The sequence below is a fragment of the Elaeis guineensis genome, chromosome 1, assembly GCF_000442705.2.
Source record: "Elaeis guineensis isolate ETL-2024a chromosome 1, EG11, whole genome shotgun sequence".
NCBI lineage: Eukaryota > Viridiplantae > Streptophyta > Magnoliopsida > Arecales > Arecaceae > Elaeis > Elaeis guineensis.
Window position 1 is genome coordinate 113,762,708 of NC_025993.2, and position 17,188 is coordinate 113,779,895.

Consider the following 17,188-nt stretch of genomic DNA (forward strand, 5'->3'; position numbering starts at 1 on the left):
ATAAAATAATATTTTGAATGAAAGGGCCAAGAATACGAAACTGAAGACATGCAGAAAGCATTCACCTGATAGTAGCGAACAACATGTTGATGCTGCAAGCGTGAAAGTGTGGCTACCTCTCTGAGCACCTTGCCATAATGAGAAACATCAAGAAATTTAACCAAGATAGCAAACATCCAATTTCAAATTCAGGAAAAAGCAGAAAGGAAATCTAAATGAACGACAGGCTATGAAGTGACTAATTAGGTTCAAGTGTAATAGGCTAAGACTGAACTTAAATAGAAGCCATATAAAATATTAAATGCTGCATTTACAGTGAAAATTCAGTGTATCTTAGTACAACTAGCCATATATGCTTCTCAAATTGTTCGTGAGAATTAAACCTGATAGCCCCAATCATAACAAAAAGCAAGTTGTTAATCAATAAATGCTTTAAGGTAAAGGGACTCCACTTCTCTGAGTTATTTCATTAAATGGAATCCATGTAATGCAAGGTAGTAAGAGCAAAACCTCTATTGTAATATAAAAATGTATGCTTTATTTGCAAGATAATAAGAACAATAGACAAAGGCATTGCTCCCATGATATAACAATTATAAATGAACAATGGCTAATCTCCGTTATTTAAATGACAAGATTCTATAAAATAATGAGAGTCCTCCTAGACTATTATAAGTTGGTTCAAAATCTCGGTATCAGTTTTCAGTAGCCTTACTTGTCCGGGGACTGTAGGGTCCAGTACCACTATGTATATGCAATTTTCCATAACATAATGGAAGTCCTCCTTTAACGGTATGCATACATGCCAATAAGGTACAATACCAGATGGTTCCATGATTCACCGAATCGCTCTGAACCGCTCTTTCTGAACTATACCAGTGGCTTATCAGTGCAGTTCAGACATTCAATCCGAAACACCAGTGAAAACGGAGGGAGGGAGAAGGAAAGAGAAGAAGAGAGAGGTAGGGTGGGAAAGGAGAGGGAAAGGCAAGTAGTGGTCGATGGTGGCCCATTGAGGCCGTCGGACGGCCACCAAACCCTCCAAAACTCCGCCCTCCTCCGAAGAGACGAGAAATAGAGAAAAAGATGGAGAGGGAGCGAAAAAGGGAGAGAAGTGGAAGAAGGGGGAGGTATCCAGCCATCCAAGAGAGAAGCGGAAAGAGGGGGGAGGATCAGCAGCCCTCCGACGGCCATCGCCGGCCTCCCCCTCCTTCCACTTCTTTCCCTATCTTCCTCTCTCTCGATTCTCATCCCTTTGGAGAAGGGCGGAGCTTCGAAGACCTCGACAGCCACCGCTAGCTTCCCTTTCCTTCCCTCCCTCTCCCTTCCTCTCCGGTTCTCCCTTTCCATTTTCTTTGCCGTGTTGGTTCGGGCCCAATATGGGGGTACCAAACCATATTGCCGGCTGGTCGGTACGGGTTCCAATTCTGATTCTGCAGACTTTGGATTGTACCATATTCGCCAACATACGGTAAAGCGACTCTGACACCTTTTTCTTTTTCAGATACAAGGAGACCGTCCTATCCATTCTGCCAATGACTGATCAAGTTCAATATGAAACAATACTTAAATCCTTATTTTGTAACTGCCATTATTTATAACCACAGCTCATTGAGAAAGGTAAAATAATCCACAAAAGACTTTCTTTGCAGATCACTTCTCCTCCGATTCACTTAAGATACAGCCCCAAATCCTTCCTCCTTTAATAACAAAATGCAAAAGGAAAAGAGTATCTGTTCCGCCCACAATCAAGAAACCAGATTTAAGTCCGCTATCCTTCAAGTTTTATATCTATTGGGTTGCATGATGATGATATTTAACCATACCAAGAGCATTTACAGTTCACATACCACCAATGTAGTCTTTAACATAAATATATAGCATGACACTAACTAAATCTCTAAACTGGAGAAGACAACCCTTAGATAATTAGTGCTGATCAAGCAGAGGTCCAAGGATGATTAAATAGAATGGTCCCCAAATTGAACCGGTGACATAGGATCCAATCCCTTGATTTGATCCATGTCTTGTTCTGGTTTCATGACACTGCCAATGGTCACATGCACTTCCGATTCACCCAGCAACATCTTCAAAACTGATCCACCATGATCTTGAGAAAAGGATTGGATGGATTGATATAATCTTGTCAGTATCAGAGGGAGACAAATTGCATGCATATTGTGATATCACACACATTAGTTGAATCACCACAAGGTCATTACCCATGTTAGTTGAATGACAACATAAGTGCAACCTGAGCATATCTTTCCTACCATAATTTTGAGAATAATAATAGTTTACTTTCGTACTACAACTCAATCATATAATTTTTATAACATATGCAGTAAATCAATAGTCAATCCAAAACACTGTCATTTTTCTATATGAAATAGCATTACACCAACCAATTAGCATAGATATACATTTCAACCTTTCCTCAAAAGATACATGAAAACATGGTTACCATCCTGAGGCTATTGAATTCTGCAGGCTAAACTTGTCTGGTAAAAGAAAGGACCAAATTGTTGAATTATAAAGAACAAAGCATAACCAATAGTTCTGAAGGTTAAACAAGACATTAGTGTGGGTTCTCCCACAAATAAAAAGAAAAAAAAAAGGAATAAAATATACCTCAAAATCTTCTCATTAACATAAGGGCTTTTATCCTTTAGGCGAATCCTTTTTACAGCATACTGACGTCCATCCAGTTTATTTTTACACAATACAACATGGCCAAATCCCCCACGACCTGCCAGAATGCATACTATGTATTATGGATACAGACACTCCAAACTTAATTATCAAAGCTATAGCTTCAAATTGAAATTTGTGCTTTTTTTTGGGGGGAAGGGCGGGGGGGTGGGAATTTCTTCACATGAACAATTAAACAAATTAAGTATCAAATGCTCAATCCCAATTTAACCGCGTGCTATAATGACTAGGTCCCATGCCACTAAAATGCATGAATGAATGATCTGTCACTGGTGATTCCTATGTAAACTTCATCTCGTGCAGTGGCTACATTATTACAGCCTTTTTTTGCATCCCAAGTACTTACAAGATTGTCGGCCATGTTTAAATCATTAAACCTTGTTATATGAGAGTTCCACTCTAGATGATCTATGAATCAAAATATTTAGGACTGCAGCTTCTTATTCTAGAATGGATAGAATTAGCTGCTGCCCACCGGTATGACACTTTCTACAGATTTTGTGAAAGTGTGGAACTCTCTGATTGGAATAAGAAGCTGGACTGACCAGGGCACATGAGGGTGGACCATTTTATTTAAACTGTACCGCAGTCTGGATGTGGCCCAAAATGGACCAGAGAGAGCGGGTTGGGTGCATGCACGAAGAGAACTCGGTGAAGAGTGCGTCTGGGGTAGCTCTCTCGGGTCCATGCTGCCAGAGATTACATACAAGCCTTTTCTTGTAGTAGTTTAGAGAAACTATGGGATTGCTCTACATTTGTGTGGAGCATAGACTAGGGAAAAAATAAAGATATGGGGAGAGAGATACAACAAATATGAAGGAGCACTTGAAAGTCCAACAAGAGAGAGTGGTTCAGGATAAACAACAGTAAAGACATCAAAGAAGAAGAGTAGAAAGGTTGGGGGCCAGATTGCTGAGAGCCTAGCTTAAAACAAGGAAACCTATAAAATCACAAAATTATGAAATAAATGTGAGGAAAATAAAATGATGTAGAAATGACTTCATATCTAAATATTGAATTTCAGAATGAAAGAAGATACCACAGGGTGTATCATTTTTGTTTTCTTCGATCTATACGGAAAAATGGAGACACAAAATCATATCTAGTGAAATTTGTGGTTGCTAGATGATGTGGCCAACTAAAAGTCAAGAAGCTATAAAGTATTGACTAGTGGAAATCAAGTTCAGATTAGAGTTTCAATCTGGACTTCTCACCAATTCGAAATTTTTCCTGCTATTTAGCACAAAACAGTCTGAGAGATATCAGATCTGAATATAAGTAGTTTACTGATATGTAAGCAGTGGAAAGAGGAGAAACTAATAAAGGTTGTGAAGAATTATCATTAGATGGGAGAAAGTTAGGAAAGAAGTAAAGGAAGAAGAAGGAGAGACCTCCAGCCTGTCTTAGTGTTGAAAGAAATCTGTAGTACAAACTTCAATGACCCCAAACAGCTATCTATGTTTTTAATAAGCAACTTTCTTCTCCATGAAAGACTTGATGAAAGGAAACTCAAAAAGCCTAAAGTGGTCCGGCCTATACTAATTAAGTACTACTGGTTTAGAGAACAAATCAATTGACTCCAACAGGGTCTACAATGGCATGGCCAGACACTTTGTTAGCCTAGATTGAGTTCCATTAGAACTCTTACATACAAAATATACTAAAGATTTGATTGGTGCCTATACCAGCCCATGCATGTGTGCAAACACCTCTTAACCAATTCGTCGAAATCAGCAAAGCAAATCCTAATGCAAGCAGAAAATGTTATAACAAAATAAGGCCTTAAAGAACCAAAACAAGACCATTCTATGTTCATTTTTCTCTGACCAACAAGGACCATTCATATGGGCATGCATGGCTGCTCCTTTCTGGTCCTTCGGCTGAACCATTAGATGAAATGTAATGCATGTCCATAAGACTAGAGTTAAGATGTTAAGGAGGCAATAAGGCCCAGTATATTTTAGAATTAAGATATTTTGCAATAAAGAAGGTCCAAGAATACAACATGTGTATAGGAAAGAATGGACAATAACATTGTAAGGCATAGCATCAAGAATGAGTGTGATAAGGATAGTGTAAAAGTTGGAAGGCAGAGTGGCAGAGACTAAGATGCCATTGCATGTTTAACAAAAAATCTAAAGAGGTTCCAATAAGGGGCTAAATTTGCTTTAAATGGCCAAACGAAAAGAGGAATACCTAGGATAACATGATCGAACATCATAAAAAGGGATTTAGAAAGCATGCGACGACCAATAGTTGTAACCAGGGATTAAGTACCAGTCCTTAATGGCCACAATGAACTAGATTGATGAATGCCGGTACTCAAGACAACCTTCTTAACAGTATCAATGGGAAAAAAAGGTGCTGGCTGCTATGCCGGTACCAATTACCATACCAAGCACTGCTATGGTGCAGGCAGGTATTAATATCAAGATTTTAAATGTTGGTTGTAACTCTTGCTAGGAATAATTTGATGAATAAGATTTGGTCAACCCAAAAACTTGAGATATGGGTTGATGGTTATGGTGACGGTATTCATAAGGAAAAAATAGACCAACATGAGAATTGTTTGCCCTCACTGGTGATAATATACATCTCTAGAATAAGCTTGACCGGCCACAAGCTGCTCATATAAGAGAGATAGAAAAGATCCTAGCATCTAGGTTTTAAGTTTTAACCGATGTTAATGCTAATGATAGAACTACAGAAAAGTGTCATCTAGAGCTACTTATTGTTTCAAAGTTTCAGCTACTCAATATACTGTGATGACCGTCAGAGAATCACGCACCAGACAAAGGTCTCCTCAAGCTATCAAAGAAGAACCTTTGAGAAATTCTTAAGCTGGGAAACATTCCAAAAGGCAAGATCTAGATATCAAAATCTGATGGCACTATGGTAGAGCTGGTTGCCGAAGGTACTACAATCACAAGATCATTGAGGGCATGCTTAATGCTGAAAATTACTAATGGTGAAGAAGCTTTCTCACGTTAAGTACTTCAAGTTTTCAGAAGAGAAATATTTGGACATAATACACAATGAAACTTAGGGAGCATGTGTTGGATAAGTTGTATTAATATAATAAGTCAAATAACCAGGCGCTTCCATCCCTCCGGATCTGGTACATCATGTAAAGGCAGTACACGTATATGCATGACAATTTATTCATCAATATAACAACATCCACAAAAATAAACAAGTCACCACTGTCCCAGAAGTAGCAAATCCAAACAAAATTTCACTACAAAACTAAGTCAATCATAAAACAAGTCCATGTCTTTACAATTTAAAATATATAAAATATCTACATTAGAGCTCATATACCTAGAATCACAGGACATTTCTATTTACCTATTCCTTATTTTTCCTAGCTCTAATATTTCCATCTTACAAGATGCCCAATCATGATTCTCCATAGTGTGGTTCAAATGCTTGTATATCTTGTCTTCACTCAGCAAGCTGTTATATATTTTGGATATTCAAAAATTAAGAATGCAAAACATGCAAGGGAAAAAGTTCTAATTTATTTAAGGGTGTGACGGGAAAAAATAAACATCAAAAGGGAAGCTCCTTACCAAGGGAACAGACTTCTTCAAAGTCATTCAAATAACGAGAATTTGGTCTAGATGAAGCATTATCTCCACTATAACTAATACCCGGTTTCCAAAACTCAGAGAATCGTGAAGAAGTCTATAGCATCATTCAAAAGAAAAAAGAACAGTCACCACAGTGATCATCCACTTTAAAATCCAGTAGGGGAAAAGAGAACACAAAATCAAAGGATAAAATCACCATGTGCTGTTCAAAAGCACGATCAAAAGCTTTGGCAAAGACTGATGGTGGTACAGCAACCAAATCTCTGGCCCATTCTGAAAGTACCTGCTTCAATCCAAAAATTAAAATGAGACAAAAAAAAAAAAAAAGGTTTAACGAAGAAGTGGAAAATCAATAATAAAATAGACTGATATAAACATTACATATACCCCTAAATTGTACAACTCTGATGATATTTCTGGCAAAGCAGTAGCCAGTGATCCTTTAGAAAAACAAACCAAGTGAAGCAAGTGAACCTAACATGAGATGTGAACAACTTAGTTAACACCGAAGAGATATAGGTTACAAGCATATTGTAAGCATAAGCAAATACCAAAAGAAGATCTTTTTTCTTGCTCTGAGGTGTATCATCTTCAGTTGAAACAAAACTTGATGAGGTTGAAGATTCGCCTTCTGAATTACAAACATCAACCTTCCTTGTTTGGTCAACAAGGTCAGCGACCTGACAGGACAAAAAAGGTAATATAAGGCCACAATATACAAATCAATACCATTATCTAAAAAGTAAAAAAAATATTATAAGCCATTTCATTTTTGTATGTAAGTAACTTTATAACACATGTTCATTTCCAACTTTTCTGACCATGTACTATTTGAAACAGGTTTGTGCAATGCCAATGGCACTTCTGCAGAAAAAAGAACAGTGATCTTCAACAGCTTTCCTGATTGACTTGTTAGTGCAATGATGAGGTTATTTTAGTCGATTACATCTTAATGCAACTCGCTTTTATCAGTGTTAATGTGGTGACAGCTAAAGTTTCACCATGCATTCTCTTTATTAATAGTAGATGTAGTTGTCAATTTTGCAAAATCACCTCCCACCTACCCAACTCACATCAGGATACCTCATTGCCCCTATGCCATGGAAGGTTCATAAAAAAAATAACCAAATAATGATAAAAAAAAGGACAAATGAGCATAACCTACTGTGATGAATTTGCCAGACTTATACACAGAATGACCACTCAAATATGGTGATGCACCATAACATACTCGGCATCAATATTAGATATCACCAAAACAAATTAATTACAATTTTTCATGTCAACCAATTCTAATAACACATGCACAATACCTAGCGCTGGATCTTTTCTAAATGCAATGTGCGAGTGCCTCCTGCTAGGTCACTACTAAGCTAACATAGGATGCCTATGAAAGTGTTAGCAAAAGAAACCAAGAAGAATACATCCAAAATCCGACCTTGTATCTATTAGATGCAGAAGCTTTCAAAGAAACCTGAATCTACCTAGGCAAAACTAGTTGGGTGTTCTTCAATGCTCACAAGGATATGGGTGTACAAATCAGTATCTATGCATCCACGCATGTCTAAATATACCTATGTACCTATATACCGCATACTGCATACCAACCTACCTGTCTGCATAAGTCCATAGAGCACACAGCATGCTACTCCTGATGGCTCATTGATCACGCTAGATTATGGAGGGGGAGGGGGGGGGGGGGGGGAGGATTGATAGGTTCTACTTAGTAATAGGAGCAAGGGTCCATGGGCAAGAGTAATATCGCAAGATATAGGTAGGGAAAAAAAGGATAAACTACATTTCCCGAATTGGCAAATAATCACTTCTGAGCCAACAGGAAATGAGATCACCATTCTTTGGTTCCTTTATGGTACCTGTAATGCAGCTTAATTTTTTATAGTTTTCACCATCACATCTAATGGTTCTAATTAACGATCTAAGTGCTCTTGTTGACCACTTTTTTCCCATGGAACAACTTATCTTACAGTCAGGCTGTAAAACAAGAAGTCGGACATACAAGATACCTCATGCTAATTATAGGACAGTGTAAAGGGATTTAAGAAATAATGTGAAAAGGAAAAAAATCACTGTACCTCATTCAAATGAATATGTTAGACTCATAGCCACATAGGATTCTCATATTGCCATATCTTTGATTCCCTAGCTATCACAACAGCAACATTCGCTCTTACATTGCATAATGCACACAGCAGATCAACTGAGACAGTTGATACCATGTCCAGATCTGATGCAATGTGCTCATGCTAAAACAGGTCAAATCTGATCAGATGTGATTCATCCCAAGGCCCAATTATTCATGAAACAGAAAGACGGAAGAATGAAGACAAATAGAGGAGTAAAACAGCAGAAGAAAACAGGAGAAAGAAAGAAAAAAAGGGTAGATTGCTCCCTCTATCTTAGGAATTAGGAGATTCTCATTTTCAAGAAAGGAGGTAGAGAAAAACTGCAGACATCCCCTACTTTTGATTATTTCAATTAGCACACCATAATTGAAGCCAATCTGAAATTTCTTGGCCCTAGAATGACCTCGCATAGGAGGACCATGGATAAGGTTGCTCCATCGTAACATGAGTGCACAGGTTCAAAACATAGAAATAGTCTCTCTGCGAGCACGGGTAAGCATGCATACATCTGACCGTCCCCAACCCAATGGTGGCAGAAGCCCTCATGCATTAAGGTGCCCTTTTCTAAAATGACCTCATAGAGACTAAGAGACAAGCCCGGCAAATAAGATATCAAACAAATAAAAGAGCCTAAAGGCCCTAAATACTCTAGATCTAAGAGTCTTTCACCGTACTGAACTTTATTTTTAAACTTTTTTATCCATTTGATGCAGGTTTCAACTTATTTACGAAACTAATGCAAAAGCGAAAAATGCCATTTGGAATCGCATTTTCTGCTGAGAAAACGCCATTTGGAATGGCGTTTTCTTTGGTGCACTCAGCAAGCTCCCCAACCTACGTGGAACCGCAGAAAAAAAAAATTAGTATAAAAATGCCATTCAGAATGGCGCTTTTAGACGTTTTTACATCATTATATATATATATATATATATATATATATATATATATATATATATATATAGTGCTCCTTCCAGCGCCGCCTCCTTCCCAACGACGCTGATCCCTTCCGTAAGCCGCCGTGCTCTCCCTCTCTCCCCCCACGGCCCTCTTTTCCTTCTCTCTCCCCCTCCCCCGGCACCCCACCCCCCCCCGACCGGCCCTCTCTCCCTCTGCCCGACCACCCGCCTGCCCCACGCCCCTCTTCTTTCTCTCTCCCTCCCCCCCGGGCCCTCTCTTCCTTCTCTCGCTCTTTGCCCGCCGACCGCCCCCCTTCCCCCCACCCGACGCCCCCTCCCCCTCCAATCTGATGCCGCCACCCTCCCTCCCCCCCCCGGCCCTGTCTTCCCATTTGACGGCCCCTCCCCCTCTGCCCAAACCCACCCCACCCCCTGCCCCCGCGTCCCTCTTCCTTCTCTATCTCTCTCTCTCCCCCCGAGCTCTTTCCGTTATCTCTTCCTTTCAGCTAATGTACTCGTTAATTTAATGTATCTGTTAATGTATTAATCTTGTTTGTTATATTATTGGAAATGGACATGGATCTGGTTTTTCCTAAAATCATCGGACTTAAGCCCGATCTGAAGCCTGAAAAGAATTTTCGGACTGAGCTCGATTAGGAGTAGTGCCCAGCCTAGCCTAACCCGTTTGCAATGCTACTCGATACTACGGCAGACAGCTAATTTAAAAACTTTAAATATATTACATTGCATAGAACCGTAGACCCGTCTCTTAATTAACGTACATATTCTACGGCATCCATACATTTATATATTTTTGTATTGATGGAAGAATTATATATATTGATCAATTGACTGTCTAGTTTGGACAGTTTGGGAGTTGCAATTAATTCTATAGGTAATTACAATAATCAAACGATACGCAAAGGATTCGAGAGAAATTTCGGACAATATTTTTCTTTAGTTCTCCTCATACATCTTCAGCTGTGTGGGGAGAACTAAAGAGAAATGCTGTCGAAATTTCTTTTGATTCCTATTGCATATCGTTTGATTACTGTAATTACCTATAGAATTAATATAATTCTTGAATGGGATAGGACTTATCTTTATCTATTAGTTGATGATAGGATACATTTATTATGTAAACCATTTTATTAAAATAATTATTAATACTAAATATTTTGATTTTGATATTGTCATAGAATTTTTAAAAAATATGACCAATACTCGAGCTCGTCTACTATTGTATTATGATGGCACAATAGAAAATGATGAAAATGACGTGCAGTACAATCAGCCTACGAGTCGGATAGTTAGACTGTCTTCATCATTATCACGTTAAGAATTATTAGACCATTTATACAATGGTATTCCTATAGACAGAAAAATATGAAATCAAATTGAGATGGAGATCTCCTAATTTATCGGGACAATTAATGCAGAACAAGTATATCTTAGTTCTAATTGATGATGATGAAGATATCCAAAAAATGTTGACATTTCCTTTGAACTTTCCAGAATGCCGATATATTGAATTATATATTGAAAAGAAAGATGTACCCTCTACTAAAAATACTACTCAAATGATGGTACCGAGATTTGGATATTTTAGTAGGCTTTTAACCTAATACTCCTGGACCTTTCTCGCCTTTCATAAGTTCTATGGTGCGAACCATTGGGGTTGAAGCCATGTTTGCAAAACAATATTCTAATACTGTTGGCCCTAGTGGTCCAATTATTCAAAGTCCTATAGTAACTTCTCCTATAGCGATTTCTCCTATGATGACTTCTCTTATGGTGGAAGTAGCAGTAAGTGTAGAATACGACACTCAAATGAGAGACGATAATTGGATCAGCATTAGAATAAATTCTGATAACCGAGATTTTGAGTCAGATGAGAATGAGATTGAAGAAAAATGACTTGATGAGGACAGTAATAATGATGAAGATGAAGATGATCAGCTCGATATTGTAGGAGAACTTGAACCTCGTTTGCATGAAGATGGTAATGTAGGAGAACCTGAACCTCATTTGCATAAACCTCCATAATTTTTTAGCAACTTAAATTTAGATCATGATGGTGGTGTTAGTGCTAGTCAAAGATTGAACTCTGACTATCAATTTTGGAACTCCTCGATGATTGAATTTTCTATAGATCTGATTGTTCAGAGTAAAAATAAGCTAAAGAGAGCTGTTGATCTTTGTCACATTCGGAAGCATCGGACATACAATGTAGTTCAGTCACATTCAAAATTGTGGTCCATACAATGTGCATCATCAGATACTGAATAAGAATGTAAATGGAGGCTTCGTGCTGTATTTTTAAAAAAGCATAGATATTTTCAAACCATAAGATATGAGGATTCTCACACTTATTTATTTACGGGACTAAGTCGAGACCACAAACATGTCAGTGAATGGATGATTGGCACACTAGTATGACATTTGGTTGAGAAAGATCCAGATGTTAAAGTTGAAGCTATTGTGGCAGCCGTTAATGAGCAATTTCAATACGCAGTGTCATACAGAAAAGCATGACGTCGAAAACAGAAAGCATTAATTGATACTATTCATAATCTACTGAAAAATGAGCTTACTAATCCGATTTTATTTTTAACTCTATCAATTTTTGTGAAAGCCATACACAGATCAGATATTATCCATATTACCACAGATTTGCACAGATGGACATGATATATGGACTGCTAGGGTGCCACTTATTTGTTTTGATGTGGAGTGACATCTTTCAGATCGTGTGCTACAGCAGTTTGATCGGATTCAGGGCATCATCCCAGAGCAGTTTGATACCAGCCAGCGACTTCATCGTATTGATCGATGAGGGAGAACTCATATTGACTGACGTATCAAACATGCAGAGTATATCACTATTTGGAATGCACAGCGAGATCATATAGTTCATGATAATGACATATTGGGAGGCATCCATATACCAAGGACTACATAGTTTGATTTTTTAGCATTATAGTATCGGTCATCGGACAACCTCGGTATGCAGTTTCAAAATATGAGGATGAGAGTTCTGCTGTGTACATGTTGGTAAGGTCACGAAAATTATGCCTTATCTCAATCTCATATTGAATTTCAATTCATTAAGTTTTCATTTTACTTCTAATCGTTAATGCAAAATATTTTATGTAGTTATGTTATATCTTTATTTTATGTTCTATAATGTATTGCTAATTTTATTTTTATTATGTAGAATGATCATTTGTCGGATCTTATATTGGACATTCATCGTGCTCTATCTACGACTGATGAGCACGAGCGGATCCGAATACTGTAGGAGATGGAGAGATCATGTTTAGAGATATTGACGGCGATCAAAGCATCCTATGCACCAGATATGAGATATACACCATCACCACATGTTCCACATATGCCATTACCATGTATTCCGTAGATGTCATCACCACATGCTGCACATATGCCATCATTTTTTGATCCACAGATGCCGGGCCTTCATCTTCCTACATGTCTCAGATGACAGCACCGGATCCGAGTTGACATCATGAGTCTTCATCTGAGTGGTCTGATCTTTTTGTTACAGGCCCATTATTGGATCCAGATAAGGTGGTTGAGAGGGTCATTCAGTTCGTAAATACTCCGACAGCACCTGTTATTCTTCATATGCATGCCCAAGAGACATCCACTGATATAGGAGAGGGGCCATCACAAGTGACATAGGAGCAGGAGCGACCGTTGAGGTCTTCCTGAGAAGGTCCAAGCAACCACGGGCACCACGACGCTCTTGTGGGACTTAATATTTTTTTAATTTGTAGTATCGTGGGATTCCTTTTGTAGACTTTATATTTTTATTCTATCTTATATTATTAATTATTGTTTCTATCGAAGTTTTAGATATTTTGCTTGTTTAATTTCAAATATTAAGATGCTATGGTTTGTGGACATGGATACAGATCTTCAAATGTGTTTCAGAAAGTTGAAGAAGGAAATGCGATGCTAAAAGAGCCATATAAATTAGTTTAAAAAATAATATCACGCACCAAAAAAATACAAATAATAATGAGAAACATATCACGCACCAAAAAAAATTAGTTTAAAAAATACAAATAAGAAACATATCATGCACCAAAAAAATTAGTTTAAAAAATTAAACTAAGGTGAAAGAACCAAAAAAAAAAAAGTTTAGAAACGCCATTCCGAATGGCGTTTGCATAGTTTTTTTTTTTTTTTGCGGGGTTCTACGTAGGCTGGGAAGGTTGGTGACTGGACCAAAGAAACGCCATTTGGAATGGCGTTTTCTCAGCAAAAACGCCATTCCAAATGGCATTTTTTAACTTTTACATTATTTTGGTAAATAAGTTGAAACCTGCACCAAATGGATAAAAAAGTTTTTAAAAAAAATTTAGTACGGTAAAGGGCTCCCAGATCTAGCATATCTGCCAACCCAATCACAAAAACAGGTTCTCAATTCCAGCTGACAATTATGCCACCTCAGTTCCATTAGTGGTGATCATTGCCCATGCAATAACTCCTCTAAAAAATGAAAAATTCTATAATAAATGCTCAAAAACCCTAAAGATTGGGGAGAAAGCATATGGACCTGCATAATGAAGAATATAGAAAGATACAACTAATTTATCATAAAAAATATGCAGTTCACTGTATTGTCAGACTGCAGAATCAGTTAAAAGTTATTTAGAACATAAGCATCAACATATGGACTTCAAAATTCACATCCAAAATGCAATATATTTGATAATATAAGCACCGTCAATCTACAAACTGTGAGAAGACAAGGCTAGAGGCAGATATTTGAGATCAAAATGGTACCAATAAGGTGCAGGTCATGAATCTAGAAGTAGCATATAAACTACAATGATAAGAGAGGGAAATCAGGGTAAAACAATCCCCCACTAACATGCAAAAAAAATAAATAAGAATGCAAGTGGTAGGGAAGCACATTGGGCAGGGAAACCCACCAATTTTACTTGGAAGCCTGAGACATCAGCCAAGTGTCGATGTGTCCAAAAGAATATGACATGAGAACTTACAAATCAAAGACAAGAACACATCCGCATCATATATATGTATGCATAGCATAGAGCTAACCTGACGGAACCAATTGATTTGTGTATTTGGATTACAAATAAAGAGAACTCGCAAATATCGTATAAAATTCGCACATAACTCTCAAGATGGAAGTTAACTTATAGATGCTGCATCCAGGCCCATTTGAAATGTGAATCACTGCATCCATTCTTATGGGAATGGGGATGAAAAACAAGAGATAGTTTTTCATTAATCACGGACAGGAAAAGAGGGAAAAGGTCATAAATGTAATCCATCCATGAAGATTAATAAGAAAGATGAGTACTTTATCCGAGATTGGGCAAATATAGATTAGATCTATTGGAATGAAATATTGCTTTTCATTGTTTTTATTTTCCTATCCCTATGTATTTACATGAACATGTGATAATACTTTTGGACATGATTCTAGTGCTATCTTGATTGTGTCTCCCTCGTTTGTTCAACCATGGTCGATTCATAAATAAGTAGCAGGTATAATTTAGTGGTAAAAGTGTGATTCATTCTAGGAAAATAGAGCACCTCACAACACATCTTCACAAACCAAGAACTATGAGATTGCCCCTTTCATTCTAGGTAGACAGAAAGAACATACCATTCGAGCCTTTTCTATGTATATGTATTAATGTATTTACATCTAATAGGGGCACTTTTGCTTTTAAAGTTCATAAAATTGATAAAATATATGCTAATTGTTATGTGAGGCCAACATTTTTCCACTAGAAGTGACAAAAATAGATATATAAGGATGATGGCATCATGATTTGATGTCACAAAGTCTCAAGGAGTGTCATGTAGTGTCCCAGGTGTCCAGGTGTCTGGCATCATCATGTCAAAAATCCACAAACAGTGTGTGCCAAGTTCTCCAGCCACAACCTATTCAACCCAGCCCACACATTAAGTTAGGCCAATGTCAGGGAATCCGATCTTGGACTCCAGATGTTCAGTCAGAATCGTCAGACTAAATCTAATATTTGCACCAAGCTCGGACCAATAGTTGTCAACTTAATCCAGCATGGCCCAGCCCAAACCATACATTGTATGCTGCAATATCCTACATATGTCAACTGGGAGAGCATATACAACATATTGGCAAGGTTTGGCCTCAGCACATTACTTGAAGCATGGGCAGGCTGAGCTCAGGCCTGGGTCTTAGTAATGGAGGCTAAGCCCAGGACCACCTATTGCCTGCCATCTAGCCTGCAACGCTAATGCAACATCATGCATGAATAATTCTCAACCTATGCAGGTAAAAAAAAAAAAAAGGATTAAAAGAATATAAACATGAGCAATATTGATTACCTCATGCTGTGCGCTGTCAGAACCTTTCTCTGAGGAATCTAGCACTGATTGTTGATCATAGGCCTTTGGGGATGAAAATTTGCTGTCAGTTTCAGTTTCCTCCGCAACAAAGTTTAACTTTGTAACGACCCATGGGATAGCACCATGTTTTGTAGCATGCAATGCTTCAGGTGTCATGTTCTGAAAGATACTATGATCTGGAATGACACTTTCAAGGTTGGCCAAAGTATGGGACTGCAACAAGATGTTTTTATCTTTACTCTTCCCAATTAAGCCAGTTTGTGCCCTAAATATTTTACTAGAGTTCTGATCTGCTACTTTTGAATCATGACTGCCCCAAGTTGCATTGTCACCACATAAGTCACCATACAGATCTACGCAACTATAAACAAAAGGTTCTTCAGAATGATAGCACACATCAAGTTGAACTGCTGCACCCTTACGAGCCGATTCATCCTTTCTGTTTGCACCCAAGCAAGTACCCTGCCATGAAAAACTCGACATTAGCTATAATAGATTCCCAAAATCCGAACACTCTCCCCATCTAAATAACAACAAGAACATTGCTGAAGCAACTCATGGCTAAAAAACAAATCAAGGTTTCATGGAAAAAGATAATTTATCACAGAATATAAAAGAAGATGATAATGTAAGATCAATAATATACAAAGTACAATATGGACATTCCACTTAGAAAACAAAAAATAGAAGAACTAGGGCAATTTAGAAAGATCTTGATATAAAAAGACAAGAAGAACAGCAGACAGCTTCAGGTTTAAATGCTCAATGGTCCCAATATCATATCCACAATATAAAGTGTGCCAGCAGGTTATCAGCAAACTATGCAGGTGCACAAATCTGTATTGTTCTTGCCAGCACGTATTGTTTGGTGCCCATTTTGTTGTGTTACTGCAAGTATCATTATGTACCTAAGCAACTGGAATTGGCATAGATAGGTGTGGTAACACTTAGCAGATATCAAATATTCTTCTTAAACTAAAGGAATTATGAGAGCACATTATCCAGTCATGGATCTCTGTATAAAAAGCCTGGAGTGTTATAGTTTTGGATCTGCATTTTTAAATAGTAGTTCTATACTTCTATATTTTTTAAGCCTGTCTGATTTTAAGTAGGTTGTTCCCGATTTCTAATGAAGAACAAATATATGCAGGAAAAAGCATTCCATGGATGTCTAGTTGGAATATCCAACAGATTTAGTAGAAAAATAAAATAACCAATGTCCTGACATATGCAGGGGTGCATCACCATATGCATAAAGGCACGAATGTGTATTGTAGCCTACAACCGTGTGTGCATATATGTGTGTGTGTGTGCATGTACATATACACAGCATAATCTAATGTATTTTGTGTAGGTCGCCGAAGTACCTACAAAATAAATAGACTCAGCCTGCCAAATCTGCCACAAGACTGCAAAATACGAAGAACAAGTAATACAATGAGGTAATTTA

General features: G+C 37.8%; 1 protein-coding gene across 6 annotated transcripts in view; it reads right to left on the minus strand.

Moving 5' to 3' along the window:
• The window catches only part of LOC105038626 (eIF-2-alpha kinase GCN2), a 65,809-nt gene that overhangs the window by 37,654 nt on the left and 10,967 nt on the right, over positions 1-17,188 (minus strand). For all 6 annotated transcript variants that reach the window (XM_073260267.1, XM_073260262.1, XM_073260271.1 and 3 more), the window contains 7 exons: positions 15,718-16,200; positions 6,857-6,985; positions 6,693-6,779; positions 6,502-6,588; positions 6,285-6,399; positions 2,632-2,749; positions 66-120 (listed from right to left, as the gene is read on the minus strand). In XM_073260267.1, coding sequence (XP_073116368.1) covers positions 66-120; positions 2,632-2,749; positions 6,285-6,399; positions 6,502-6,588; positions 6,693-6,779; positions 6,857-6,985; positions 15,718-16,200 — 1,074 coding nt within the window. The remainder of the gene's footprint in view (positions 1-65; positions 121-2,631; positions 2,750-6,284; positions 6,400-6,501; positions 6,589-6,692; positions 6,780-6,856; positions 6,986-15,717; positions 16,201-17,188) is intronic.